Source organism: Haliotis rubra, unplaced genomic scaffold, assembly GCF_003918875.1.
Source record: "Haliotis rubra isolate DU_JTF1 unplaced genomic scaffold, ASM391887v1 Scf197, whole genome shotgun sequence".
In the NCBI taxonomy this organism is placed as follows: domain Eukaryota; kingdom Metazoa; phylum Mollusca; class Gastropoda; order Lepetellida; family Haliotidae; genus Haliotis; species Haliotis rubra.
This window is the reverse complement of record NW_025765969.1, coordinates 1306316-1328703: the sequence shown is the minus strand read 5'-3', so window position 1 is coordinate 1328703 and position 22388 is coordinate 1306316. Positions and strand designations below refer to the sequence as shown.

At 38.3% G+C, this 22388-nt stretch overlaps 2 protein-coding genes across 57 annotated transcripts in view; one reads left to right on the top strand and one right to left on the bottom strand.

Annotated features, from left to right (window-relative positions):
• Positions 1 to 1392, bottom strand: part of LOC124275018 (zinc finger and SCAN domain-containing protein 12-like) — a 105171-nt gene extending 103779 nt beyond the window's left edge. For all 7 annotated transcript variants that reach the window (XM_046710498.1, XM_046710495.1, XM_046710494.1 and 4 more), the window contains exon 1: positions 161 to 1392. In XM_046710498.1, coding sequence (XP_046566454.1) covers positions 161 to 1028 — 868 coding nt within the window. In that variant the 5' untranslated portion in view covers positions 1029 to 1392. The remainder of the gene's footprint in view (positions 1 to 160) is intronic.
• Positions 1393 to 5147: 3755 nt separating this feature from the next.
• Positions 5148 to 22388, top strand: part of LOC124275011 (zinc finger and SCAN domain-containing protein 21-like) — a 126303-nt gene continuing 109062 nt past the window's right edge. For 29 of the 50 annotated variants that reach the window (XR_006898174.1, XR_006898172.1, XR_006898173.1 and 26 more), the window contains exon 1: positions 5150 to 6407. Coding sequence is in view for 43 of the 50 variants with exons in the window: in XM_046710487.1 (XP_046566443.1) it covers positions 5516 to 6407 (892 nt within the window). In the remaining 7 variants the exon portion in view is untranslated. The other 21 variants (XM_046710457.1, XM_046710453.1, XM_046710452.1 and 18 more) reach the window with 13 other exon arrangements.

The following is a 22388-nucleotide window of genomic DNA, read 5'->3' as shown; positions in this document are numbered from 1 at the left end:
ATACAAAGAATGTTTCTTACGGTTAGTTTTTCAGTAAAGCAAGGACCTGATTAAATAATGAATTGCCTTCCTAATCTTGCCTACTCAAATACAAAACTTTGGAAAGTTGTGAGCATGGCCAGCAGCTTCTGAAGGATGAAGAACTGAAGAATATAATTACCATCATTTCCATAATCAGCATCGTTGTCATCACAATCTTCGTCTTGTTCTTGAAACACTAAAAAGTCATCTGCACTTTGGTCACCATGATGAACTTGACTAGTACTGGGTTCGGCGTAATCTGGCACATGTGGAACGTTTTGATGGAAGGACGATGATGAAGAACCGGGTGATTGAGAATGTGATGATTGTGGATGAGAGAGTCGATCTAGAGCTGCTTGGGACGTTTGCGTATGAGGTACATCGGATGAATAATCTATTTGCATGTATGGAGTCTCCTTCTTTGGCACAAGATCATCAGGATCATGGTCTGGTTCTATTTCTATTAAATCTGGATCTTCTGGTTCTTGTTTCACATTCACCAGAGAGTCATTTTTGGATTTTGATTGTGTGTTAATAGATGGACGTGGACTGGATTGAGGTTGTGAGCGACGATGAAGTGGAGATCTGGGTCTTGATGAATCAGAAAAAGAAGTCCTACGATTTTTAGCAGGTGGCTGTGACACTGAGATTTCATGATGTCTTTTGGATGGAAATGACACAGGTGTTGAATGCTGCACTGCGGACATATTATTAGAATCGTAACTGTCATTTTCTTGAGGCATTAATGTTCTGTCCACATCAAACACCGAGAGTTTTAAAGTCTTACATTCACTCTTTGATATCATGCTTGCATTTGACGACACACCGTCCACTTTGAACGTTAGTTTGTTTGAGCGTAACACAACCTGCAAATTGGCATCTTGCGTTGTGCCATAAGAGTTCACTGATGCAGGAAACTCAACGTTTGACCTGTGGCCCTTCTGGAGGCTTGAAAAAATACTGCACAATTCCACAGGAATTGTAAACTCAAGCGTTTCGATGAACATGATTGATTATGTCGGAATAAAATCGTAGCAATATCACAAAATGCTTTCAATGTTAGTAATATTGAGCACGTGGATCAGTGGGTGATCACATGTGTAGATAGCATTGCATGTTGAGCTTTGCCGCCAAGCAGGTGCGCGGAATGTCGAAACAAAAGCTTCAGCTAAATCACCTGTTTTCGTTCCAGTTAAAACACAACACATACAGTAACGTCGCCCGTTTGCTTCCCAATCGTGTGTTCGTGCAGATTTTCATCGAAAGATCTTCTGTTAGTGTGCAATCCAGCTGCACAAGTGCTCTTCGATTTTCTGGAAATTTCTCAACAATGGCGGATTCATCTTCTTGACCGGCTTTTCCTCCTGTACTATTCCCCGCACGACATCCTACAGTTGGAAATTGGTTTTGAAGTCGTCTGTCGGTTTATGTAGTTCAATGTAATCCATGCACATGTACAATAACAAAAAATAATTTTGGGGAATTAATCAGTTCGGTCCATTTCACTTATTAATGCAAAATACGATCAAATTTATGCCGAATCAACCGTATTTATACCTAACCAATAAGATATAACTGCACTGGCTACACTTTAGAAATAAGTCAGTATAAAACGTTAAATTCATTTAATTAAATTAATGTTTAACAAAAACTATTGTTTGGGCACTGATGTTTTCCCACACGATTCGAATGCTCAGTGTGCATATTTAAGAAGTAAAGTTAGCTATACATGTATTCGTGTAACTTTATCAAAGTAACAAATGTAACCAAGTCACATGTACAACTGAATTTGCATAAGCGTATTTTATTTTTATTTGTATTTTGATATTGGTGGTGGTGGGGTAATACTGTTCTATTTGAACATGAATGTAAAACATTTAAAACCCTGTTCACACCTTCCCGGATTAAAGTGACTGAGTGAGTTTAGTTTTACGCCGCACTCAGCAATATTCAAGCTATATGATGGCGATCTGTATGATAATCGAGTCTGGACCAGACAATCCAGGGACCAACAGCATGAGCATCGATCTACGTAACTGGGATACAATGACATGTGTCAACCCAGTCAGCGAGCCTGACCACCCGATCCTGTTAGTCGCCTTTTACGACAAGCATGGGTTACTGAAGACCAATTCTAACCCGGATCTTCACGGTATATGCTTGTGTGTAACAACACGTTGATCGAATTTGCATAAAATGATAAATTTTATGGCAGTTGTCTTTTAGTTCATTTATGCTTAACGACATAGATAATAGACGATTCGAATACACCTGTTTACATGTGTACAGATTTACAGAAGCTTTTAGAGATATCTACAAATGTATGGTGTATTCGCGTACCTGAATCTGCTGGCGATCTCGAGCCTGATTTATATTGTGTTGTTGACAACTCATATAGAATTTCAAACTGATCTAATACTAGTTTTGTGATTAGTACTGTCATTATATAGTAGCTATAGTGTCCTTCGCTAACAGCATATTAAAAAGTATGACTATATATATATTCTCAGCATATAACTTTTTAAACAATCGACTCTGGACCAGACAATCCAGTGATCAACAGCATGAGCAACGAAGTCAGCGAGTTTGACCACCCACCCCGTTTGTAGTCTCTTACGACAAGTATGGGTTGCTGAAGATCAATTCTAACCCGGATCTTCACGGGTCTGAGGCTGATGAAACGGTCTCATTTGTTGCACGGCTGTACCCGTGAAGGTCCGGGTTAGAATATTGATCTTCAGTAACCCATGCTTGTCGTAAGAGGCTACTAACGGGATCGGGTGGTCAGGCTCGCTGACTTGGTTGACACACGTCATCGGCTCCCAATTGCGCAGATCGATGTTCGTGCTGTTGATCACTGGAATGTCTGGTCCAGACTCGATTATTTACACACCGCAGCCATATAGCTGGAATATTGCTGAGTGTGGCGTAAAACTAAACTGACTCACCCCATTGTTGCACGTCTGAAATTGTGTATGAAGAGTGACAAAATATTCTGCACAGTTACTGTTTCATCAGATTGATAGCTGAACTTTCCCAAAGCTATTTTTGTAGTATTCTGTCAGCTCCAACCTTGAGGAACAATGGAGCTTCTTGCTATAGGGGCCTGAGGAGCAAATGAATCATGCTCACGGGTGGGAACTTCCACAAATTTGATGCACCACGGACATACTTTGACTGAGTTAATCTTTCATCATCACCATCATCATCATCATCATCATCATCATCATCATCATCATCATCATCATCATCATCTCTATTACAAAACTTCCAGTTCATCAAAATGTTACATCGATACTTCCAAACAACGATGAATCTATTTTTCGAAAACATTGAAACATACATATCTGATACGACGACACATACAAGGCTAACCCCGGTCTTATGGGCGATATAATTTGGTCAAATAACTTACCACTTTAATACAACTAAGTGGTCAAGACATTTTGCAGATTTACTGGGCTCAACCTCTTGCGTGATACATCTGACCGACGATTATAGATATACCGAAATCGACTATAAAATTGGGTCCAAGTTACATCATATATTTGCATGTAAAATTACAAGAGAAAGTGTTATGGGAACTGAAAAGACCATGTAAGTCTAATTGATAGAGGTTGATTTGTGCAACATTTCAGTGAGTGAGTTTGGTTTTACCCCAATTTTAGCAATATTCCAGCAATATCATGGCGGGGGACACCAGAAATGGACTTCACACATTGTACCCATGTGGGGAATCGAACCCAGGTCTTCGGCTTGACGAGCGAACGCATTAACCACTGGGCTACCCATCCGTCCCTCACGAACATTAAGCCTGATCGGTAAAAAAACACATAGTATGATGCTGATCTGACTGGTCCAAATTCCAAGAATAAAGTTGATCTTGTCGGTCAAACACCTTGAATAAAGTTGATCTGATCGGTCCAAATACCCAGAATAAAGTTGATATTATGGGTCAACGCATGGAATACATATGATCTGATGGGTCCGAATAATTAGAAAAAGTTGATCTGATCAGTCAAACACCAAAAATAAAGTTGATCTGATCGGTCCAAATAACTACATGTAGAATGAAGTTGATCTGATCGGTCCAAGTAACTATACAGTTGATCTGTGCTTGTTCAATGAACACTTGACTTTCCTTTGCATGTGTTTATGGCGGTTTTAGCTCATATTTGTCATGAAAAGGGCAGTCTGTCTGACTGATCCTGGTAAGTATATTTACTTGATATCCAACTGAAGTATGGAATATTCTGGCCAATCTACATTAAGTAGTCATTATTTTTGGCTCAATTTCTTGTTTACTTTTAGATATATATTTTGAAGTTATTCTTTTTAAGGGACTTCATCCTTCGAGTACACTATGTGGAAAAGGTGTTTTGTTGCAATTGTTGTACATTATTTGGAAAAAGATCTTTTCTCTTTTTTTCTGTGCAAATGTATGTTGGTTGTGTGCAAATATATCTATTGAAAATAGAGTGAGTTTAGTTTCACGCCGCTTTTAGCAATATTCCAGCAATATCACGGCGGGAGACACCAGAAATGGGCTTCACACACTGTACCCATGTAGGGAATCGAACCCGGGTCTTCGGCGTGACAAGCGAACGCTTTAACCACTTGGCTACCCCACCGCCCCTATTGAAAATAGAAGGCATATAATATTCAACAGTGGCTATTTATGCCTTAAAGGTACTATATATTTGAGTGACAGGTGTGTTACGCCACAGTGACAATATTTCGGCTTTATCTGGCACACCTCTGATAAATTGATTCACATTCGTTTCCGTCCACGAGAAGCCCCCTACACTTATTTTCTGTTTACAATACATGTTTTAAACATATTCAGCTTGTACAGCGAACAGTGTAATCTGTTATGTGTAACCTGAGGACACATAGTTTTCTTCTTTTTCTTCTTCTGGAACAAATTATCTAGAAAATAACATCCCAGAACGTTACTTTCGGAACCTCACATAGTATTTTTTCTATGATATTATTGAAGCCTTTATCTAAATATTAAACTAGTTGGAAGGAAAATATTTTTCGTCTCCGTTGGCGGGTAAACTCGGAACATTTCGGGCGCACTTTCATTGTGTGTTCTATGGGCGCGCCGGACGTTACCGATGATCTCCGAATGTTAATTGACGCTACGATTCCGCCATTGTGAAATTTGAATGTGGCCAGGAAGAAGATTACAAACCAAGTTTACCACGTGAAAGAACTCATTTCGTCGCCGAGTTTCCTTGCAGCACATTTAATAGATATCAAAGACTGTTAATGTGTACATTTGCAGTCGTTCAAATTGAGGCTTGTGGGTAGGTCAAGAAGAGTGTTTTTTTTCTGAACGCGCACCTGCTCGAAACTGGCAAACAATGGCGACCAGCTACAACGTGAGGTTTTATCATCACCGGTGATATACCGATCGTCTGACTGCTCATTAATCGGAATAATTCAAGCGGTTTGTGATATTTGTGTTGTGGTCCTCTGCATAATCAACATGTTTATTGAAACACTAGAGTTCACGATTCCTGTGGAATTGTGCAATGTATTTTCCTCGCTTCAAAAGGGGCCGACTTCCAATGTTGAATTCCCGGCCTCAGTGAACTCATACGGCACAACGCAAGATGCCAATGTGCAGGTTGTGTTACGCTCAAACAAACTAACGTTCAAAGTGGACGGAGTATCGTCAAATGCAAGCATGATATCAAAGAGTGAATGTAAGACTTTAAAACTCTCTGTGTTTGATGTGGACCGCACATTAATGCCTCAAGAAAATGACAATGATAATTACAATTCTAATAATATGTCCACAATACAAACGGTGCAGCAAACAGTATATTTGTCACATCCTGCCAAAAGACTGCATGAAAGTTCTGTGTCTATGCCACAGCCGGCTGCAAAAAGCAGTAGGACTTCTTTTTCTGAGTCTCCAAGACCCAGATCACCTGTTCATCGTCGTCCACATTCTCAAATAAGTTCAAGTCCTTCAAATCACTCTCATCAATCAAAACCCAAAAATGACACTCCAGTGAATGTGAAACAAGAACCAGAAGATCCAGATTTAATAGAAATAGAACCAGACCATGATCCTGATGATGTTGTGCCAAAGAAAGAGACTCCATACATGCAAATAGATTATTCATCCGATGTACCTCATACGCAAACGTCCAAGGCAGCTTTAGATCGACTCTCTCATCCACAATCATCACATTCTCAATCACCCGGTTCTTCATCATCGTCCTTCTATCAAAACGTTCCACATGTGCCAGATTACGCCGAACCCAGTACTAGTCAAGCAAGATATGGTGACCAAAGTGCAGATGACTTTTTAGTATTCCAAGATGAAAATGACGACGGCGATGATAACGAAGCAGATTACAGCAATGACGGTAATTATCTTTTGAAATACATCCTCACAGAACTGCTGGTTTCTTCATGAAATGTATTCTGCTAAAAAAACGAAAAACTAATGCTGTAAAATTTCAAGTAGTTTCGCAAAATCTTTATCTGAAAAGCACAAGTATGTCCTTTGAAGATTTATGGAAGTGTTGCACATTTTAACATAAAGTCGTAATGTTCTTTATGTAACATCAGGGGGTTATCTAGACCTGCTCAGGGGCAGCTATTGGATTCAGCAGCTAATTTCTATTGAATTCCAGTCTAGGAATATATACATCGTAATTCAGTTTGGTAGTACAGTGAGACAAATTTTGTGTTTTTTGTAACTGACAAGACTCATTGAAACTCGAAAGAAATCCCAGTTAGCAACAAAATAGTTAAAACAAATAACTAGTTGACATGAAAGGTGGATTGTCCCTGGATGTTCAGACTGTACGAGTGGCTAAATTTCGTCACTGATAAACAATCAGGCCATATTTCTTTCTGAATCAAAATATAATTTTGTAGTTTGGCGTCAGAATAAAGCCATTATTTCTTTCTTAGAAATGTCCATTTGGTTTACACAACTGTCAATAAGAGATGCAGACTAAATATATTGCAGCCCCTATATGAACGAATAGTGATATGCATTTTCCATTCCACATAGTCGACAAAAGGTCTTGTAATAAGTATAACCAGGCCTAGAAATTTGTCAAGGATGTCAACTTGTTAGGAAAAATTGCCTCTAACTTGAAGGCTAAGGCAAATTTTCTGATCCATCAAGAGCTCTGCATTAATATACATTAATATATGGGACCTTTCTGTAAGGACTATTCAAACAGTTGATGGCCCCAAGGTCAAGGAAAAGGTGAAATACAATAATATTTAATTGGAATATATGAGATGTAAAGGTACAGTAGTTCTAAATAAATTTTATGCTTTTCATCCTATACAAGACAGTTTGGGATACAAATTAACCCAAAGATCCAGCCTATACTGACTTTTTGCCTTGTACCAGTTTCATTTTGGCATATTCTTTGTGAAGGCGTGCTTTTAAAACAATCTTTTCATGCTGACCAGCAGTTCTATAATATCTGAACTGTGCTTGATCATGGTATGTAGTCAAGAATCTTTGGACATTTTCCTGAGTTGTGCAGACAGAGCTTTTAAAAATGTGCAAGATCTATTCATTGTGATAGTTGTGAAATGTACTTTGAGGGCCCTTGAATTGAAATTTGAAGTTAAATGTACCTTTCTCATTTGCTGGTGATAAATAGGCCACCAGAACATATTAATTTATGTACATCATTATTGGAAGTATCTGAAAATCTTTAGTGCAACTGAAGAAATAGGGTTTTTTGTGCCAGAAAGGTTTCAATTAGTTCTTTCAGTTCAATACCATAGTTATCTGCAACTAGCTAGCACCAAGATTGCTTCTGAAACTTGAAAGGGGTGTTATCACTAAAGATTGGCAGTTCAGTATCTTGTTGGTATCTATCCATTATTGTTAATGAATTGAGATGGCAAATGGCAGCATTTATTGTCATCAGTGCTCTGAAAGATAACAAAAGCTTTTGTCACGCTCAATCCGAAATGGCTTCAACATTGACTTCCTGTTGTCTTAACCCCACAAGAGTTGTCTCCCTTGGTCTTCCCCCCGTTTTTCAAATTGAGCTTGTATATTCTTGATGCAAATACTGTCAATGATCCAACACAGGCTCAGATTCACTAAAGATATTTTAAACGTGCATGCATTATGAGTAACTTGAGTAATTTTTCTGGTGCTATTTTCAAGTTAAAGTAAGATAATTCAAGCACCAAACAGCACTACAGATACATGCACTCAGTTAAGTAATAAGATGGAGGGGCTTGGGTTTGATTAATCAATGCTAAGTCTTGATTTGGCCAAATTGGATTGGCATTAATGTATATGGGGAAAGTGAAAAATGAAATGACTGTCAGAGTTCATCCATCTTGTCACTTGCCATGTTGACACACCCAGTGCCACAGTACAGCGATGATGGGGGCGTGGTTCCTGGCATCACAAGGTAAGTCCACACACTGGCTTCCTGACTCAACTGTGGCCTGGGGTAGGTCGTCCTCAAGCTCAACAACGATAGACCAGGTCAAAACATTGGTAAATTACTGCAAATTAAGATTTTAATTACTGATGTACCATACTTGACGTAATAATACCACGTTTTAGATACCCAAGGTTTTCACATGAACACACATGCACTGCTTACGAAATAAAGTTTGCAAGAATGGATGACTCTTGTTTGTCTTTTACACGTTATTCACACATCATTCTTTGGAGCTTGGATGTATGCAAGCCTGAGTTGGACACAAAGCAAAGCACACACACCAGGTTTATTGTAGCAGGTCATGGAGGCATTTGGTACTTCTCTGGGTTGTTTCCTTGTCATAGAGGTGTTTGTATAATGTGCATTATTTATTACTATCTTTTTACACTTTGTATACTGTATTATTGGGTCAACTATGGTACATCGGCCAATAGCAACATCGATTGCTTTCTCACTATATGAAAAGGACAGATAATTTGTCACTTTTATTTCAAAATATTCAGGCTTACTTTGCAGAATTTTCCAGTGACCTTGAATACACATAGGTTTTTGCATGCATTGTCACACAAATATCTGATCTGTCACTATATGATACTTCCATTTCATTGACTGACCAAATTTGAAGGAGTATTTTGTTTTTTAGAATTGTTAATGAAATTGAAGTATTGTGTGTGACCTTGTTTAGTAGCATTTTGTATCTTGCTGTATTCAACTGTATTACTACTTTGATCATCACCCCCAGTGATTCTGATAGTTTTCTGATACTATCTATATTTATTTGATTATCTGCAAGATGTAACAGTTGAAAGAGAGACTTAAGTTTCTTACCCTCTGTAAATATCAGAGATGTAACATGGTTGAATATTGCAAAGAAGTATATTGAACTTTACAATAAATGTGGAAAAATCAAGCTTTTATGAGGAAGCAATACTGTTTTCCTGAGAGTGGTTTATTGATGTTGATAGAGTTGATGCTGATATTTAACAATAGATAGAAGTACTTTATTTGAGATGGTACACTTTGTACTTTGCTTCTCAAGGGTAAAGACACTAATGTCACAAATATTGATGCTTGGGTTCTCATGAGCTATGTTGAGTTTTGTAGTAGCATGGTCTTGACAAGTTGAAACAAGTTGTGTGGAATACAGATGTAGACACATTTCACAAAATCTTAACTTCAATCAGGGCTTAAGTGCCTTGTGGGAATAAGACTAACCAGAATTCTTGATGGTATAAATTTCACTATCAATTTTGATGTAACTGAGCAAGTAGTTGATGTGGGTTTGATACCTTGTGTCCATACCTTTTTGAAGAGTTGCCATTTGTTGGTGCAAGGCCGGAGAGAATTGGCACCATACTGTTTAAGGATCTTAAAATAGCAACAGCGATTGATATTTCAGATCAACTGTTCGTTCAGTTCTTGTGAGAGTGGTGGTATTGTTTTCTCGTCTTCTTTCTCAACATCTGTGTGGATGGCATTCCTTCTGACAAGACTGACATCAAGCCAGGGAACGAACCCTGCAGCCATTCATGTTTTGTCAACTTTGACATGAATTGCAAACTGCCTTGTCAATCTTGTGACTCTGCAGTGGCTCTTATTTAGTTTTTAGATACATGGTTTGTTTCAAAGGATCTTCTTACCTGAGCGCTGTACTCGACATTGTTTTTTTATCTTCCCGAAGCATATTGAAATATTGTTCTATTTGAATGTCAAAAAGAAATTTGCAGTTCAAGTTCCATATCATAAAGATTCATTAGCATTTGATGGCAGTGGCATATTATGTGCGTTAGCCACCTGGATTGGACATGTATATTAATAGCAGTGTGTTCCTCATTTCTGGTATTTGGGGAAGGGGTTAGCAGTATTGTTAAAGCATACACATGTCATGTCGAGTTTGATTCCCCAAATGGGTATATGTGTGATGCCATCTTCGGTGTCACCTGGTGTGATATTACTTGAATATTGCAAAAAGCAACTTACTCACTTGCTGGTATTTGTTATGGAATGTTGCTTCAAACATGGTGAAAAACCAAACCAGCTCATCATTTTGTATGAACATTTGACAGTGGCGAGGCATGTGACTGTAGCTGAGGTTGTTCTCCTTTCCAGATGCATCCAGATCTGTACACACCTCCTCATGGGTTTACAGAACTAAACCCAGATTAGAGAGAGGAAGCATCGGCTTGAGACATGATTCTGCAGCTGAATCTTCTAATGTTATGACCTGGCCTTGTCCTCAGTGCCCAATGGTCTTCTCAGACTCGGTCGCCATGCTTGACCACAGAGAAACGTTGCACAAGATGAACATTTTCACTTGTCTTTGTGGAAGAGTGTTTTACTCCAAATCGGTTTTAGCCCAGCATTTGAAGATGTGTACTTACTCTAATCCATCCTAGTAGATGAAGGGTAGGCAAGCTTCTGACATTGGTCTGATTTGTTTTGTAGACTCTGATTCTAGCAATCATTTGTCTTGATTATTATGGGGCTGTGCGGTAGTCTAATGGTTAAAGCGCATGCATGTCATTCTGAAAACACAGGTTCGATCCATTCCCCATAGGGGTACAGTGTGTGAAACCCATTCCTGGTGTCCCCTGCCATGATATTACTGGAATATTGCTGAAAGCAGCATAAAACAGAACTCACTAACTCATGACTTGGTTTTTGTCTATTTTATATGGAATTGGTCGATGTTGTAAATGTAGTGATATACTCTTCAAGAACAAACTGATATAGGGTAGCATTGAAGCTGTGATGATGCTTATTCAAATGAGATCTTATTCATCCCCAAATGGTGCCTTGCTGTGTAAGATCTTAGGACACATAGAATCAAGGTCACATCATATGACCTTTGATAAAAAGATATGACCCTCCAGTCGAAGTTGTGGGTTCTTAAAATAATTGTCAGCTGGCCAAAATGATTCACCTTCATTTACCACATTATTTACGACTTTTATGACATTTCAATTTGTACAAGTGGAAACTACTCCTTTGATGGTTCTCGCTTGTCAACGTAACAGAACGTCTGCTTGTGACTCTTGTTATAGTTCATTTTCAAGATGACAGAAAGAGGTATGCAGGTTTGAATATATAGGTCATACTGAGAATTTAGAATCCTAAAGCTGATAGACAGATGACATGACATATGACAAGGGAAATTGGTAGTGAAAGTAAGCTGGTTTTGAAGAGGTTACTCTTCCTTTTTTGAGGTATGCTTCTTGTTAAAAAATAATGCATTCTTCAGGAATGTCTTAGCATATTATTCTACTGGGGACATGTGTAGTTTCATTTTCCAATGTTGCTCAAAACTGAAGACATTGACAAATTTGATTGGTTTTTCTCCTAAGTAAAATTAAAGTACGTTTACATACTGAATACTAGCAGAAACCTTTTTGTTGCTTTCAGGAAATTGGAGTTCTGCTTTTTTGAGCCATTCTTCAGGCAATCTGGCTGGTTCTGGTGTTTCTCATGGCAGACTAGGCTTCGCCGAGAACACTTTTCTAGGGTACCCTGGTTTGGTGAACCTCAAACCTGCTCGCACAAAGAAAACAGTCTGGCCTTGCAGGCAGTGTGATAAAGTTTTCACTAATTCTGGAACGTTGGCTTATCACAGGGAAGCTATTCATGATAAAAAGATATTTCAGTGCAAATGTGGGAAGGTGTACAAGTACAGGACTGGCCTTCTTTCTCATCGTAGAACTTGCATTATTCACCAGACGCCAAGTTAAACAGTTTCTTGAGGGTTAGGATTTGTTGCTTGTTTCTCCGTAGTGATAATTTGTGGTTGGATGAAACAATTCAGCAGCTTTTTGTTGGGTTTCAGATTGTCAGGACCAAATGGCTCGACTGAACAAACTTACACAAGAGTGGTCTTTTAACCTGGCCCAAGCTCAGAATTGTGTTCCTGTCATGTCCATGAATGCTATGGATAATTCGATTGTGCAGCATAAAAAGTTGAAACTGAAACCGCCTAAAAAGCAATATCCCTGTCCAAAGTGTGAAAAAATATTCCAAGATCCCTGCGCTTTGAATTACCACAAAGAAGCCATTCATGATAACATTACATTTGTGTGTGTTTGTGGGAGGTCTTACAAGTACAGAACTGGACTGTTTTATCACCGAAAATCATGTTCCATGTACAAGGCTCAGATTGAGCAGGGCGATTAAGTTGTTCCTATCACAAGGACCTTGAATTTATTTTGAACAACGTATGAGTGTAACTGATTCACAAGTTTTGAGATGTGCGGATGAGTGGTTTTGAGTTTGCAAATCAGACAAAGAAATAGTGAAGCCCAGTGGAGAAGACCTAAGTTCATTGCAGCCAATGAAGAACTATTCCAGTGCCTTGATACTTCTCTTAATATTAGTGGCATTATACCTTTAAGGGTGCTCCTATGTCAGAGTCATGTTAGAGTTTATTCGTTGGCTAACAGTCATACTTGTACTGTTTCAACTCGTCTTTTGTCACATGTTCAAGGTGTCAAAAACCATGGAAAAGCAAGTCTGGATCAGCTGGCGGTGGTGTATAATTTGGGAATCTTACTGAATGAGTCATCTTTTTTTTTTATAATGACTATCATCTGAAACTGTAGTACGCTTTTGAAAGACATGATCACATCTGCTGTCTTTGAATTTTAGTCAGTGAAACTTAGGCAAATTAGCACAGCCTTTTTGTTACTTTCAGATACGAGTTGTTTGGGCGGAAACAGAGCTGCCAGTTCTGTAACCGAGCCTGAAACTATCTGGAGGACCCCCAAACAAGAACAGTTCCTTACAAATCCTCCTCAAAACTTGCCAATGTACTTTGACTTTGATCAGAATGTTCTTCATAGGCTTCAAACTGAGAGTTCATCTCTAGCCATCCATGAAATAAAATATCCATGTTTTGAGTGCGTCAAGACATTTGCAACTCCCAATGCTAGGAAGTATCATGTGGAATCTGTTCATGAGAAAAAAACATTTTCCTGTATTTGTGGCAAGGTGTACAAATACCAGCCGGGCTTGTTTAAGCACCTTCGATCATGTCCCGTCCATATTGCGAGCAAACTCAACTGATATAATTACCTGGAATAATTTTGCTGTATTTGTGGGATGACTGACTGACTGACTGACTGACTGAGTTTGGTTTTACGCCGCTTTTAGCAATATTCCAGCAATATCACGGCGGGGGACACCAGAAATGGGCTTCACTCATTGTACCCATGTGGGGATTCGAACCCAGGTCTTCTGCGTGATGAGCCAACGCTTTAACCACTAGACTACCCCACCGCCCATTTGTGGGATGAGTGGCCATAAGAACTCATTACCTGTTCGAGTGATACAAGAAAGACCTTCAGGTTTTGTGGTTGACTTTATCAGGCATTTTCTCTTGTTTAGGATCAAACTTTAAAGTGTTTGATTTTTGACTTCACATTTTCATCATGTTATGAATGGATGTTTGCATAACAAAAGTGCATTTTTCTTAATTGAATTTTTTCTCTTTTTTTAAAGTATTAATAGTATGATTTTTACTAATGTTCCAGAGGCCCAGATAAGCTGCGTATCCGGGTAAAATACGCATAGAAAATTCCCATATACGCATTGAAAAATAATTGTTGTGTACCAATTACGCATTTAAAAATGTTAGATACGCAAAAAGTTTAAAACAAATGCGTACGGAATATATTTATAAAAAATCGCTTGCGTAATGAAAATGACATTGATTGCTATCAGTATAGGGCAAGTGTTGTACTGTCAGTATAGGATGAGTGATTTCCATTATATATAAGTTGGTTTTGATTAGGTATGACATAAGGCAGAACATACCTGCTTAGTAAACTTACTCAATGACATAATACTTAGGTGAGTAAAATGACTGAAATACGCACATATTTGAAAGCAGTGGGTAACAGAAATTGAAATACCCACTCAACATTCATAATACCCACTCCAAAAAAATACAGTGGGTACAGTACCCACATGGGCTAAACCTTATCTTGAGCTCTGTGTTCTGGTAGCAGGTTGTACAACCAGTCAGTCCCATTGGAGCTCAACTAGATAAAATAAAGTATTTAAAATCAAATTAACCAATTAATCTTGAGTTGTTTGTGCACAAATACCGATTAAAACTATGAAACCCTAAGACCATAATGCTGGATAATTACCTAATATATCACACATACTCAGGATGCATTACAGAGCAAGTATTGCAGGCACAACACATTCAAGAACTCTTCTACAGCAAATAACGCAGAACATGTGCTGCTTTTCCGTTTTAGTTAGATGTTTATGTCACTCTTAGGAGCTAAGGTTACTTGGGTCATCAGTAGAGCAGATACTAAGTAAAACTCAACTGAAACAACATTGTTTTGGTTAATTTAAAAAAATATTCTTCTTTATGTGTAGAATTTGCTAATTCAGGGAAGGAGAATATATTGGTTCCCAAAGAAAACTCGCAATTCCCCATGTCAGTGATAACTTGGGAGTAATTGTTCAATGGCTCAAAATTGAGTGCAGATCCCTGCCTGGAGTTTTTAAGTTGAGTTGTGAGGTCTGTAAGAGACGCTGTGTCTGAACATGATGAATCAGTGTGTATGTTTTTGTTGTGACTGTCAGGCTGAAGAATGATTTGTAAAAGTGAATGATACAAATAAAACTCATTGTGATTACATCAAGTTTTCATGTCCTTCATCACAGCGATACCTCCATCAAGATAAGGAACATAATATTGGAGTTGATAGTGACGATTACATGAAATATTGAAAACGACATGCTGGAATAAGGTTAAGTCGGAACACAAATTTTGTTTACAATGGAATATGTCCACATAAAGTTGAACAAACTTAGCATAGATTGGGGTAATGTTTCTAAATATATAAAGCGAAATATTTTCACCGTGTGTTTGGAACAAGTCACAAGTCATTTCTCATTTTTGTTCCTTTCAGATTATCATGGGAGTTCATTTGGACAAACTTTAGCACAATGTGAACAGGGAAGATACACAAGCAGCCATTTAATGCCCAATACATTCCAAGGCAACATACGAAACTTGTCAATGTCCAGTTTAGGCCCTCCTACGGGGACAATGGAAATGTGTGATGTAGATCTTCCTGGAGGTGTCCAGAAGCGAGTATGGCCTTGCACCCAATGTGACAAAGTTTTTGCCAACACTAGATCTAGGAGAAATCATATTGCAGCCATTCATGATAAGGTTGAATATACATGTGTTTGTGGGAAGACGTACATATATCATCCAGGTTTGATCAAACACCAGAAGACCTGTAGCCAGTTTGCCCTTGGTCTTCAGACTTGACATTGACTCATCCTGTCATATGGGGAAATACATTCATGATACGGTTGAATATACATGTGTTTGTGGGAAGACGTACATATATCATCCGGGTTTGATCAAACACCAGAAGACCTGTAGCCAGTTTGCCCTTGGTCTTCAGGCTTGACATTGACTCACCCTGTCATATGGGGAAATACATTCATGATACGGTTGAATATACATGTGTTTGTGGGAAGACGTACATATATCATCCGGGTTTGATCAAACACCAGAAGACCTGTAGCCAGTTTGCCACAGACTTGACTCTTGTTCTGTCAAAATAAAGACTGTTTAAACTAATACTAGTTTGTGTATGTTAGTCTGATGTTAAAGTTATTCTCAGGCAACCAGATATGTGAAGGTTGTGCTGGGTTAAGTTAATTCTGTTTGGGAGAGAAAATGTTTGACTGCATCCATGGACAACATGAGGATAGTAGTGCTGGGAATTGGTTGAAATCTCACAATTGATGATTGCTTCATTACCAACGAACAATCATCCAAAAAAAATTGGTTAGCGTCATTTTTCAGATTTTCCTATCCAGGTTGTTATTGCAGATATGTATAACATGATGCAACTTGCTACTTTACAGTGATGACTTATATATCATGAACATAAACTTTCTGGAGTCTTCAAGAAATATTCAGTCATGGCTTTTCAGTTAGTGAAGTGAGTTTTCTAAGAATTAAACACGTTTTTAGGCCCTGACAACTTCTAAGATATGTTCCATTGTCAAGTATTTCAAAGACTAAAAAAGTAGTTCAAAAATTGTTTGTTCGATTATGAGAAAATGTGATTGATTGCTTGGTCGTTTGGTCACTGCGACCAATCTTCGATTATTTCAATTAATCGGAACACCAGTAGAGGATAGCACATGTTTCTGACCTGCATTAGCTTACAGTGGTCTTTACTGTATGATATGTAAACTGGGGATGAAGCAGAGTGGTTATTGTTTTCACTAGTAACAAAGAATTGGAATTGATTCCTCATTCTTTTATTTTTGAAGCCTTGCACCCTAAGTCAGAAAAACACAGCATTAGTTGTCTTGCAATGTGAAGCTGAAAACAGAGTTGAGAATAACTTGTTCAGAAAGTGACATTTTCTTGGTGCTTCCAGAATGGACGCCAAGAAATGGAAGTAAATTCCGTCTGTAATGCATGGGCTGTGCATTTTCTGCCTGCAGCTAATATCTATATTTACTCTTATACATACACTCCTAATTTACTGCCAATATTTTTCAAGTTGAACAGCGACACAAAATGGAGCTGACGAGATTTTTGTTACTTTCAGGTCCTAACCAGGGACCTTATCCTAGTCACGCATGGGAAGACAGGATGTACAAGGCAAAACTTGCTTCATATTTTACTCAGTCATTGTATCCCAGACATTCAAACTTTTCAACCCCTGGCTTAAGACCTTCAGGTTCTGAGTGCACGGAGTGTGGCAAAGTGTTTTCTAACACTACAGCTAGGAGGAACCATGTTGAAGCTATTCACAGGAATGTCAGCTTTGCTTGTGTTTGTGGCAAGGTGTATACCTACAGACCAGGACTGTTGAAACATCAGAAAACTTGTAGTGTGGCGCTGGTTAATCAGACTCCACCAGAACCCTTGAACACTGAAGGATGAAAAGTGACATTGTTTGTTGGTATGAGCTGAAAATGCAAAGTGATACTTTCAAATTCTTTCTCGAGCTTGTATGCGCTGAATTTATACAACCGATTGTTTTCTTATGTGTGTGCATATGTGACAAGCATTTGAGCTGTTATGATGCCCGTCTGCTGCTTAATACTACTGAAAAACACTGTCTAGTACTATGGTGGGGTAAAATCAGCTCGGAACCAAGACCTATATTTATTGAAAACAATATGCAAAATAGAAATACTAGTTATACTAAGGAACTCAAAAGTAATAGGCACAGGCTGTGATGCTTGAAAAGTGTTGTCCTTTTCATAGAGCAGTTTGCATTTACACATTCAGGACTGAGGGGATTCAAGTGTTTGTCGTCTTGGGGGTTGTTAATTCTTATTGAATTCTTGCAGACTTGCCTATCCTTACGATTTGGGCGTAAGGCTTACTATTTTTGGTGCTAAATTACGACCTTACGATCATACTGAAATTCCTTACTTCTACAAATAAGTGGTAGAATACTAGATATAGGCATGCCCATGCTATTTACAGAGTCATTTACGGTACATAAAGTACTGAAAACAGAAGTCGCATCGAAAACATTATAAATAAATAATCTTTGCATCTAACAGTGCTGGTAAAGTTTATTTCAAAGTGAAAGATTTTTTAAAACGTCAGTTAGATCGGCACCACATTTGACTAATTGACTATTAAACACTATATTAAGATTTTAACCAGCAATGTTTTTCCTTTATCTCTTGACATTAACATGCCTTACTATCAAATGCACCTGCCTTACTATTTTTTTTAGCTGATCTTACTATTTCTTTAAAAGGGGGTAGGCAAGTCTGTTCTTGGTAGTTCAACACAGTAACCATTTTCTTCCAAAACTGGTTGACTTCCTGTATTACTGTAGAAACTGGGCCATTTTGTTGGGATTTTTTTAATAAGAATAATTGTTGAGTAACATTAGTGGTGTTGAACAGGATATGAACCGAAGTTTTTTGTTATTTTCAGATAATCATGCTTATTGGAGCTTGGGTGGATTTAACCATTCTTTTGGTGCCCAGAATGTGAGGAGAATGCCCAATCAGCAATTAGAATATGCATCCTTTCATGTGCCTGGTGAAACAAGAAATCGGTCATATCCTTGTTCTAGATGTGAAAAAGTGTTTTCCAATGCCAACTCTAGATGGTATCACATCAAATGTGTCCACGAGAAAGTAAATCTCACCTGTGTTTGTGGGAAACAATATTCATACAGACCTGGACTACTTAGACATCAGAAAAATTGTAGTCTGTTTTCACTTCAAGAAAACAAAACTCAAACAGAGGCACAACCAAAATGATGTTTTGTACATTCATGTTGGTAAGAGGATTCCTTCAATTGTTTGGATGTGTGAGTTAGAGTTTTCTCTGATATGTGTAAATGCTAGGAAGACGCTTGTCAAAATGAATGATGAAGCAGTTCAGTCTGATGGATACCGTTGGTGAAGGAACTGTTATGGTAAACTAGGAACTGTAGGGAATGAATCACAAGATAATGTCATGTTGGGAATGAGTTCTAAGATAATGTCATGCTTTACTCAACTCAAAGATATTCAAGTTCATTCACTTGTGTATTCACAAGGTTGGTTAGGTAGGCTAGTGGTTCAAGTGTTCGTTGGTTGAACACTCGGGTTCGATTGCCCGCATGTTTACAATGCCTGTAGTCCATTTCTGGTGTCCCTCGTTGTGATATTGCTGGAATATTGCTTAAAAGCTACATAAAACTCACTCACACTCAACATTCACAACTTTTTGATGGCTTAATTCACTCAAGTCTGTGGTAAGAATTTAGGATGTTGTTTCAAACCATGAAATCAAACCAAGAAATTTGTGTAGGAGAAATGAAATGCTTTGAAATTTTCATTTCCTGAAGTTTAAAAGATCTTGTCATTAAAGATCTAAATTTTTTGTTTCTTTCAGGTTTGGGACGTTCAATGGCAGGGTTCGGTAATGATCAAAGGATAATGGCTGCCAGTCATAGTCGCTTCAGTTTTGCACATCCAAATTTTTCCGCAACTAGCATGAGGGAAGAACATATTGATAGAGGCCAAGACAGTTACCTTTCTGAAGAAAGCCACCTAAGATTATACCCATGTCCACAGTGTGAAAAGTCATTTTCAAATAAAAGCGCGCCCGATGGAATCATATCGAGGCTATTCATGAGAATAACAACTTCCGTTGTGTTTGTGGGAAAGTGTATTCTTACCGAACTGGACTTATGCGGCACCAGAAATCCTGCAGCATGTTCATTATGTCTGCTGAATCTGGTGCCAAATGAAAGGGAATATTGGCAGTGTATGGCATGATGGTCACCAGTCAGCATCTGTTTTGTCTTGAGTATCACTCTCTGCTTTGTTTTTTTGTTTAATCCTGCCCTCGGCAATATTTCAGCTCTATTACGACAGTCTGTAAATAATCGATTCTTGACCAGACGATTCAGTGATTGACATGCTTAGCATCTGTCTATGCAGTTGGGATCAATGCCAACAACTGTCTGCTACCGTCATTTAGAGAGCAGTGATTGTGGAAAAATCATTTTCAAATTTTAGAATACATAGAGAATCTCACCCAAGTGTCTCCTGATATCAATTATATCAACACGAGTTGATAAAGTTACAAATATCCGAGGCTTGCCGAAGATATTTTTACTTTTATCAACAAGTGTTGATATATTTGATATCAGAAGACACGAGGGTGAGATTCTATTTATCATCCAAAATCACTCTTCATTAATTTTCAATGAAAGATGTACATATCTGAACATGGTACTGCCTAAGACTTGCAGTGCAGCGATGTCATAGCATTGTGACGTCATCAAGTACATGATGTCATAGCATTGTTAGGGCATTGTACAAAATCTACTGTCAAAACGATATTTCCTAGGAGATATCGTTTGATCTCACACAAGCAATATCTCCTGTGGAACACAGTTTTGGATTATAAATTGTATTTGAACTTCAGCTTTTGTAAATCAGTTCATTTTATCATTGGCGACGGTGGGTAGCCTAAAGGTTAAAGCGTTTGCTTTTCACGCCGAAGACCCAGGTTCGATTCCATATATGGGTACAATGTGTTAGCCCATTTCTGGTGTCCCCCACGTGCTATTGCTGGAATATTGCTATAAGCAGTGTAAAACCAAACTCACTCATTTTGTCATTGACTCCCATTAAGACAGCTGTTGTAAAGTTTATAGTCAGGAGCATTTTGAATTTCCCCTGATTGTTTGTCAAAAGATACTGATGGACACAAGTGGTACTTGATAACCCTTGTCAGTTAATCGTTCAAAGCCAGTTTGTTTCAAGAAGAGACCAGTTTCACTGTCAGTCTGGAACAGATATGCTGAAACAGGATCTCTTTGATCTATTTAATAGTCCATGTTCAGACCAAGACTGAGGGGCGTTGGGGTAGCCTAGTGGTTAAAGGGTTCGCTCGTCACGCCGAAAACCCGGGTTCGATTCCCCACATGGGTACAATGTGTGAAGCCCATTTCTGATGTCCCCCACCATGATATTGCTGGAATATTGCTAGAAATTGGCGTAAAACCATACTCACTCACTCACTCAGACCAAGACTGCATAATGGTCTGAAACATCAGTTTGGAAAGTAGGCCTGAAAGCAACTGAAATGACAGGTTCATGTATTGAAGAAATTTAGAACTGACTTTTTGTTGCTTTCAGGTTATCGTGGTTACAGAACCTCAGTTGATCCTACTGAAGAGTTTCAAACCGCTACCAGTATTGGTCACTTACCTGTACAGGGCAGTCATCCTTGTTACGTGTGCAATAAGGCGTTCTCCAATACTGGGGCTAGATGGAACCACATTGCAGCTATTCACAATAACACAGTATTTTCTTGTATCTGTGGAAAGGTTTACACATACCGAACTGGTTTGCTTCGGCATCAGAAGTTGTGTCAGATGTATCTTGATGCGAAGAGAGCTAATATTTAATGTTATTCACTGAAGTCTTTAGAAATTGAGAGATTTCCTAATAAGACTTTCTGACTCCCACCGTGATATTGCTGGAATATTGCTAAAAGCGGCATAAAACCCAACTCACTCACTAATAAGACTTTCAGTTGTCAGATGTACGAATTGTGAAAATAGCTAAGTGTCACTATTAACCAGCAAAGAAGTGCATAATCTCTCGTAATCCTGATGGTTACAAGTTTGGTTGTGTAGTGAAAGATATCGTTATCTGTCAAGTTTCTTACTCTTTGTTAGAAAAACTGTGTCAGTTGAAAGGGGCTGTGGGGTGGCCCAGTGGGTAAAGTGACTGCTCAAGACACTTCAGGCCATGGTTTGATTACTAACAGGTTAAATAGGCTGATTTCTGGTGTTACCTGTTCTAATATTGTTGTAATATTGCCTAAAGTAGTGTGAAATTCAACTTACACTTAACCTGTCCGGCATGAGATCATTTTCCTGTTACAGTCCATCATTACAGACTGTTCAGAGTTGTGAAACAAATAAGGGGGGCCATATCATGTGTTTAATGTGTATTTTACTATTATGGACATCCCATATTTTGTCATGGTTTTGGGACAGAGACTGGGTGTATTTTGCTGATGATAATAAGATTACGTTACCTTCGCTGCACAGATGTAGTTTAGCATAGTGTGAAAGAAACAAGATAAATAATGTGGAATAAGAAGACAGATTTTTAAACATCCATTTTTGTGTTTCATTTTACATGTGTATCGTCAGTAAGTTTCATATGGTTATGTTCTCGTACAACTGAACATTGTGTTTCTCTCCCAGTATTGTCATAATCATCACCATGCCATGTCGATTCTACTTATCGTTACACCGTATACAGAATGTATTTTATGCCATTCCGTTTGTAAGTAAACATTTGAAATAAGTCTTCTTGTTACTTGTTTTTGCCATTTTCTTTGAAATGGTTTACTTTCTTACCAGTGTTTGTCAT